The following is a 9,225-nucleotide window of genomic DNA, read 5'->3' as shown; positions in this document are numbered from 1 at the left end:
CTCGACGCAGCAGGCCTGGGTTTGACTCCAACCTGCGTCCATTTGCTGCATGTCATCCCCCTCCCTCCCTCAATTTCATATCGTTAGCTGTCCTGTCAATTAAAGGCCTAAAAAGCCTCCCAAAAAACATTTCATGTTTCTTATACTGACCACTGCTGTACTCCTCTGCTGGAAACGCTCTGAGCTCTGGGCCCGCCTTCCCGAAAAAGCCCAAACTACTCTGATTGGTCCGCTGGCCTACTTTGTTGTGATTGGTCAAGCAATTTCAAACAAGTGCCTGCTCAGGCAGCAACTATGGGCACAAACTGGGCCGGCTTTCTTAATCAGTAACATCACTAATTGAGGAATTTCAAACAAGAATGTAGGTGAGGCGTATCAGGCAGTAGAGAAAAAGTGTTGTCTGTGGAAGAGAACACTCCATTTGGAGTGAAATGTGTTTACTTTATACATCTATTACCTATAGAAAAAAATAGCATACTAAAAGATGGGAAAAATTCAAAACGCATAAAAGGGGCTCTTTAAGAGAAAGTGAGACAGAAAGAAACGACAAAGCAAGTGAGAAAGAGAAGGAGAAAGATGAGGGCACGAACAAAGTGACATTAAGATTACAAGAAAAAATAAACAATGGAGGCAATAAATAAGGGTGGGCTTGAACCTTTGTTCCACTAAAAATCTGGAACAGCCATCTTTGCAGAGAACAGGAGAGGAGGTACAGACAATGAGCCAAAACCTTATTTTAGTGTTGGTAATGTGGGTAGAGCGCAAACAAACAGATGAGAGACAACACAGCTGAACACTGATTATCATAGAAAAACAACTTTAATCACGGTCACATCAAAATATCATTCTGAACAAGCCATTTTCTGCAGGGCCTGTAGCACGGGCAGTACAAAAACACATAGGATTCCTTTGAATATAGGTGTGTGTGTGTGTGTGTGTGTGTGTGTGTGTGTGTGTGTGTGTGTGTGTGTGTGTGTGTGTGTGTGTGTGTGTGTGAGACTGGGGAAGTGTCTAGCCTGGACTCAGGTTCTGGATGGTCTCGCGACGTTCCTGGTAGAGTGAGTGGAAGGCCCGGGCTAACCCGAGGAGCGCTGCATCACAGTTCTCCATCTCCTTCTGCAGGAGACATACATACATATATAGTACAAGCCATTTGGTGCAATTTACTTACGTAGTCAAACAAGAACACAACTGTCTAACTGAAATACACTTACAGCTGAGGTCTCGTGGTACTCCAAACCCTGACTTTGAGCCCATTCCTGGGCCGTGGATGCTTGGACCTCCCTTCTAGCAGACAGGTCAGACTTGTTGCCCACCAAGACACCTGACACACACACACACACACACACACACACACACACAGACACGAGAGATGACAGGTAAATATCGGTTTGTACTGTGGTGTATGTCGGCAGCAAATATTACTTTCTGTACAGAAATATATTTGAAATAAATTAGAAACAATGTCTCTGTTCTCACCTAGATCCCTATATGTTCAACTGTAAAATGTCCAGCTCAGTTTACTCTTAAATGTATTTGTTAATGTTTAAAAACTGATAATTCGTTGATACTGCTATCTTATCTTTTTATTTTCCTAAAATAACAATATCCCGGGTACAAACTATGGAACTATGGGGGAGCTTGGGGGGTGATTTGTAAAATTTTGGGGGGGTCCTCTAAGTCGCAAAGTCAAGTCGTGTTTAGTTCACGTTAAAACAAAGATTCATAGAAAAAATGTAAAGTCCTTGATATCCATCCTGCAGTTACATTACATTACATGTCATTTAGCTGACGTTTTTATCCGAAGCGACTTCCAATTGCTATATACATCAGAGATCACACACATTGATTGATCGCAGGGAATCAAACTAAAATTCTCCATTTCAACTGTTCAGAATCACTTCATGAATTCATTATTATAATGTAAAACTATTTTGGGAATTATGTTCTTAATAAATAAGGCCGATCACAATACTGACCCCTCTTGCTCCGCTCTCCTGTTAAACTGGAATACCAAGCAGCGGAGAAACTGGAAGAGCCGATATACATGGCTGTTTGTTAAGGATGAAAGCTCGGGGTGCGTCGCTTAGGCCTAAATGAACCTAGGAATTATGGTATTCTTCGGTAACCGGGGTAACTTTAGCCGTTGTTCCTGTGAAATCTCGATGCTTAGTTTCAGACTATTTGTGGGTGGCTGTTTGCTGTTTGACCAATCAAATTGATCAATTCCTGTCGATAAAGTATCAAAGGGTTAACCCTGTATAGTGCATGCACTTGTAGCTGTTATGTTTCTATGTAAGTAGCAAGCACACAACAAGATAAATTCTTTGACCTGCAAGAGTTGTTACCTGGAATGTGGAGACCTTGGCAGTGAGCATGAACTCTCTCCATCCAGTGGCTGCAGTTGGCGAAAGACTGCTCACTGGTCAGGTCAAAAACCAGGCACAGCAGCGACAGCTCCCCCCACTATGGAAGGCAAGGCAAGGCAGCTTTACTTGTGTAGCACATTTGAGCAACAGGGAAATTCAAGGTGATTTACACAAAAACAGTTAAAACATAAAAACAGATAAAACACAAGAATAAACAAAGTTAAAAAATAAAAAATAAAACCTCTACTATGGAATGGTTGAGTTGGGAATGAGGAGAGGGGGGGCAGACAATGAGTGCAACAGAGTTAGTATCACCAGGGGTGGAATGTAACTAAGTACATTTACACAAGTAGTTACTTACATAAGTCTGAGGTACTTTACTTTACTTGAGTATTTTCTTTTCATGCTATTTTCTACTTCTACTCCGCTAGATTTCAGACAGAAATATTGTACTTTTAACTCTTTCGATCATTTCCTGTTCCTAAAATGGGAAGGTTCACTTTTAATACTTTAACATTTTTCTGATGATACTAACTTACTTTTACTTAAGTAACATTTTCAAAGCAGGAGTTTTACAGTGTCTTTTTTCAGTGTGTTATTAGTGCTTTTATTTAAGTAAAGGATCTGAATACTTCTTCTGTGACAAAGTCAATTACACTTTAGGAGCTCCCCTGTGTTTGTACTTCGTGAGGATGTGGAGCCCTGGATGTCTGATTTCACTAGTTTCATGCAAATGGGAGAACTAGAGAAGCAATCTCCTATCAGTCTCACCATTTTCTCGCAGGCTTCCACTAATGCCTGCTTCCCCGCAGAGTCTATGATGTAGAGCTCCTGGAGGGAGAATGGAAGAGGTGTTATACATGAAGATTTAGTCCAATTACATGGTTTTTTAACTTCCCATTTTCTTTGGCAATGTTGCCCTATTGCTCGCAGAATACAGATGAGAAAATAACAACATTATATTTCAGGAAAATCTTCTTCCACACTGAGTGATGGATTCCAATTCTCACCACACACCTTCTGTGTTTTGGCGACTTTTTGAAAGAACTAATAAGCCCCCCGAAGAAAGACAATGGTTGGACTTACCACACTGTCAGTGGTCTCTGGGATGCTGACACATTTTATCAGTAGCTCCACTCCGGTTGTCTGCCAAAGCAAACACAACAAATATGTCAATTATAATGCTGTTTATGCAATGTAAAGCCATTAGTCTTAGTTTTACGCAACAACTCTACAGATATGATTTAAAAAATATATTTATATACTGTATATCTGCCATTTGCTGTACCTTACTGTAGTGAGTGTATTTTCGGCTATTTTTCTTATCTTCTATTTACATTTTACATTTTCTTCTTATTTTCTTCTTAGTTAAACATAAATAAGAGATTGACAACATCAACAGAAAACGTAACAAATATACACATTATACCTGTTTAGCATTAAAAAAGGAGGCTGAATGGGTGGATGGGTGTATATGTCTTTGTTTGTTCATTATATCCAGTATATATTGTAGCTGTTCCTGACAACATGCATTTTACCAATGCATGTTACCAACATTGTTACTACTGTGGCTTTTATAGAAGAGGAGGGGGGAAGAGAAAAGAAGAGAAGAGAAGAGAAGAGGCATTTGGTTGTCATAGAGTTGACGCCATACACAGCAGCACAACAAACTGTCTGATGTGATTTATTGTTAATGTCTGAACATAAGCATCACTAATTAGCGGCTTGGTTTGTCTTGAAAGCAACGTCCTGATTAAATTGAGTATGTTTGTAAGAATGATTCAGACCCCCTTTGGGCCCAGCAGTGACGGCAATTAAGACATAGTGAGAGTCTGAATTGTTAATGAAAAAGAAGAGTGGAGGTTGGATTTTACCCAGGGTTGACAGTACCACACGCTGACAGTTTGGCTGTGGTTTGTAAGTCACTTTTGGGCAGATTAATGGCACTGCCTTTCAGGCTCAGTGTTTCTCACACATGGCCTTTTTTACTTCAAAGATAGGCTACCTAAGTAACAATTGTAAGGTCAAATAAAATATAGAATTACATTTGTGATTATTTGGCTATAGATTTCTATTTATTACTATCTACCTTGCTGACACAACCACTAAGATTTATGTAAATGATTGCGTAATAATATCACAAATATGCAGCACCCTTCATTGTACTCAAATGCTGAATCGTTGTTTGTACAAGCAGCCATACAACAGCCGTACAAACCTGATTAAAACAAAAAATGGCAAAATTTGGAGCTAGGTTTGTATCCTCAAAGGATATCCTAAACAGAATTAAGATTCTGACCAAGAACTTGAGTTGTGGCTGTGGCTTGTAATTCTTTTTTGGCAGACTAAAATGACCAGAAATGGTGTTTTCTCTCCTTTTTTTCCCGTATGGTGGAAGCATTTAGTTGAAGTGGCAGATGGGTTTTGGAGTCCGCCCAATCATCCTTTTTTTAAGAAAGAGTGGCTGTTTGAGCTTTTCTGCAGAGGTTGGAGACACAAGCAGCTGAGTTTTTTTTAAATAAATACAGGGCAAATAGAGGAGTTTGATATAAAAGCAGAGGGGAAGGAAGATATTATACTGTAAATATAGCCTTATCACAGATGCACGTTCTTCAAAAGCTTGGAGATCTAATGAAGTTGTAAGTGGACAGGATGGTTGCAGTAGCCGCCTGTATGAGATCAGTGGTAACCTTGAAGAAGCAAGCCAAGGTTTCTTCCCATCAGCACCAAAGTCTAAATTGACCTGATCTTATGAGCTCAAACTGCCAGAGACTTAAACAAACACATAGCTTTTCATGCTTTTCACAACGCACACAAACGCACACACGCACGCATTTACGTGATTCTTTCACAGAAACAGTTCATAACAAAGATCCAATGGTACACACTCACTCACACACACAGGCAATGAATGCCGCAGCCCCACAACGGATCGCTCTAATGACCTGGTGTGATGCATAGGAAGCCTCTCGCTGGAATGTCAATGAGGGCCTATTAGTTACAAATAAGCTTGGAATATTGCTAATGGTCCGTCTGACATTTTCAAAGGAAGACGTGAGCAGAATGGCCGACAGCCTCTGCTACCCTTCAAAATCCAAAGTTGAAGAACATGAGGGATGGCATAGGCGTCTGCGCAAGAAAAAAAACTCTCCTAAGCGCCGGTTTCTTTATCACATTCGACTACATGGAAAAGACAACCTGTTCCCTGTTTCCAACTGCAGTGAAATCTCAAAAGATGAAATCCAGCCAGATACATTTAACACTAGGTAAAACTGCTACCTCTTTGACATGAGTGTTAGGTGCTGTGTTTATGGTGGTGTAAGTCTGCACAAAATGTTATAAACAACATCAACGCAATCGTGCTGTTCTTAGATCCTTTTTAGAGTGTATCCTAAAAGTAGTGTTGTGTTGCCAGATCTATCTGTCTATCACTGTGTCAGTGCTAGAGTATGGTCTGGCTACACCGACTTTTCAACTACTTTTCTGAGACAGGGTAAAAAACCCTCTGGCTAGTTTGTATTTACAAGAACCAATCACAACCATCACACTAAGCCCCAATAGCGGAGATAGCAAGAGGGGAGGGACATCCAAGCTTATCCCGGCTGGCCAGAACTGGCACATTTCCAGAAATGTTAATTAATGTGTGTTGTCCTTTATAAATTAAAGAATAAGAATGTACCCAAATGAAAGCTCAGGTCTGGGAGACGTTTGAGGCTGGCGGTGGTGCCAGACAAAAAGGTCAAAAGACAGACAAAAGGAATTATAAATTAATCTTTTTGTCTGGACCATATGACCCATGCCAAATGTGAATCTGATCAGTATTTGTTGAGGCATTTCTAAAGCTTCTTAAATGTTTCTAAGGTTGCAATTTAGAAGATATCTGAAATTTAGAAGATTCTCCCATTCTTTATCGTTCAATTGCTTCTATCTCTACCGTCATGGAAACATTTAATATACATAGTAACTAATCGAACATGTGTTGTGAACAGTTCTAAAGTTTGGCAAGGTAGATTTTGTCTTACATAAAGCACTTGGCGTCAAGTGAGCAACAAGTTAAAAATATTTCAGCTAATATCAAGCAAGCGGCTGGCTTCAATAGGTATTTTAACAGTTGCATAGCAACAGCAGAGACCGTGACCAGCAATTTCCCATGAGCATTTGTTTCAGTGCATTCAGCTAATAAAGTGGTGTCTGGTAGACACACGACTTTGATCTAATGCTGCCTCAGTCAGCTCATCTCTTTATTTTAAGTACACATGCTACCTAGCTAACCCGCATGTTTCCCCCTCTTACTTTCAAAGTGACAATACTTCAAATATTTTCACTTTGTCTTACTGCATTTTTATTTTTACTGTTTCATCTTGTAATAGTATGCAGTAACACAGACATACAAAAAAGCAGCACTGTTGCACCTTTATACCTGTTAATACTCGGCTAGTGCAAAATAAACAGACAAGCCCAGCATAACAAGCAAGTGGCCTATGCAGTATGGAGAAAATCAACACTGTTGACTGTTGGCAGTGAGTGAGTGAGTGAGTGAGTGAGTGAGTGAGTGAGTGAGTGAGTGAGTGAGCGTTTGTGGTGAGCGTGTGTGCGCGCTTGTTAAGTAACTGTTCTGGTGGCTTTCCACAATCCTAACTGTATTAATTATCGACGTTCCTGTCACCTCAGAACCCCTAAAACTGCTGACACAGTAAAAGCTGAACAAACAACCCCCCCAACACACACACACACACACACACACACACACACACAAACACACACACACCCACACACACTTGTATTTAGTCACCAACGTGTTCTGCAACCTAACCAGCAACAAGGCTCAATACTAAACTCACGAATGAATGAGTGCAAGCTGCGTAAGTGCATGTATTTATGGTCAGAAGTTATTGCATGCACTGCACCTGCGCTCACTTGCACGCATAGTGCGTGCATTTAGTCAGTAGCTCTTGAAACATTGACAGATGGAATCTGTGAGCAGTCATGACCTCATACATCAGAGTCAGGTTAATGACACAGTTCCCTCCCTTGTGCAGATTAGCATAACTAATGCAGATTGGCGTTCTCTGCATCAGCATTAATTGGCAGAGGATGCTGTTTTGCACCTTGATGATTCCGGTTGTAGACTTAAGGGAGCTCTGCAGGTCCTTGAAAAGACTGCGAGGAGTAAAGAATCTCCACATAGAATGTGATCATGATTTTCAGATTCCATTATTAGTCCTAATGATTTGCAACTGATACATAACTACATCTTGGGTAAAATAATTGCTATGACCTCAGGCAAAATGATCTAATTGCCTAAGTCTAAAATTATTGTTTGATTGAGTCCATTATTGGAAATTTTCCACTGCACATGATCAATTATGCAACCGTGCTGCACAAGTACTTTATTACTGCTCCTGCACTGTCACATACCGGGATATCAGGGTATGCCCGACAAAGGCCCCCTGCTGTCTCTTCTGTGCTAACAATGGGCCAGGATAACTGTGTGATGTGAAAACAATACAGAATATAATTCCAAGGAGTGTTACAGTGGTCCATGGGTGCTCTCCACACACACTGCATTATATTTGGAATTGCATGCCCTTGCTGTTTGTCGTCATGACAGTATTACACCAGAGATCAAAGAAGCAACGTTTATTTTGTCTGTGTTAGAAATGCTCTCACCATGCTGTAGTTCTTCTGGAAAAGAGTACGGTCACTGTGGAACATATGGGAAAGGGCACTTTTCCCCACTGCAGCATCTCCTTCGCACACACACACACACACACACACACACACACACACACAAACAGAGAGAGAGAGAGAGAGGAAGAGATTTGTCGATTAAATTCACATAACTTTCTTTATTAGGCGGATTTATTTGACGAAACTTCCCGGCATTTGTTCAGTGTAAAATACCTGCTACCTGTAGTGATTTGTTGTGATGCAATAGCTATTTTTTTGCGACTTACTTGCAGACTGACTGATACATACATTAACACAGTTTTTGTTACGTTTGAGATAGTATTAGACAGAGGACAATGTATTCATCTATAGTGTTTGGCACTTACGTTGAACTGACTTGACTTAACTACAGGTTGAGTAAGATATTGGTTAGCTGAAGCTAACTTTAGCCCTTCTATGAAGTAGCAGACAACTTACAAAACCTTACCGACAAGCAGACATCTCGCCCTCAACTTCACCATTACAGTGGGAAACTTCCAGACACGGTAAGTAAACGCTCTCGTTCTATTAATAATGCAAAATAACCTCTACTTTGTGTTTTTAGCTGGCTCATCTAGCTAGCTAATATCTTCTGATCCTCCGCAGACGGCAAAATGGACAAAATGCGTCTCTTAGCAACCAGCCACAAAAGCGTTTCATTGGTCCAACCAGTGAGGGCTTACCGCGCGTAGCTGTGCTGTCATTGGCTGGTTGTGAGATGGTAAAATAGTCTTGTGGTTCGACTATATTCCCATACTTTTGTCTGTCAGGCAAGCTTCCTCAAACTGTGTAATGAAATTTATTGTACGTTTGGCGTATCAAAACTTTAACCATAAACCCAATCTTAGAACCCAAGTGAGATTGGTGAAATTTGTTACTCGGGCACGGTAGCACGGTAGGTTGTAATTAGTGTATAATCCATGGTTGGGGAGTAAGCATTAACAACGTTACCTGAAAGGCAAACATAGGGTTATTAAACCCCGCTGTCAAAGCAATGCTCCATAAGAACACTAGAGGGCGGACTTTCTTGCCTCAGCATCACACAGTCTGATCATTAATCGTTTTGACACGGGATTTTATTTATTGTGGTGTGTGTAACGTTGTATCGCTTTCAAATGTTATAAAATATAGATTCATTTATAATATT

General features: G+C 40.5%; 1 protein-coding gene across 1 annotated transcript; it reads right to left on the bottom strand.

Moving 5' to 3' along the window:
* Positions 1 to 800: 800 nt before the first annotated feature.
* ift27 (intraflagellar transport 27 homolog (Chlamydomonas)) lies at positions 801 to 8,722 on the bottom strand. Its single transcript, XM_034884986.1, has 7 exons — positions 8,527 to 8,722; positions 8,040 to 8,119; positions 3,456 to 3,515; positions 3,141 to 3,200; positions 2,349 to 2,466; positions 1,215 to 1,324; positions 801 to 1,116 (listed from the first exon to the last, which is right to left on the bottom strand). The coding sequence occupies exons 1-7, from the start codon at positions 8,558 to 8,560 to the stop codon at positions 1,012 to 1,014; spliced, it is 567 nt and encodes a 188-aa protein (XP_034740877.1). The 5' UTR covers positions 8,561 to 8,722; the 3' UTR covers positions 801 to 1,011.
* Between the last annotated feature and the right edge of the window lie 503 nt (positions 8,723 to 9,225).

This window comes from Etheostoma cragini, chromosome 2 (genome assembly GCF_013103735.1).
Source record: "Etheostoma cragini isolate CJK2018 chromosome 2, CSU_Ecrag_1.0, whole genome shotgun sequence".
Classification (NCBI taxonomy): Eukaryota; Metazoa; Chordata; class Actinopteri; order Perciformes; family Percidae; genus Etheostoma; species Etheostoma cragini.
This window is presented reverse-complemented; position numbering and strand designations above follow the sequence as displayed.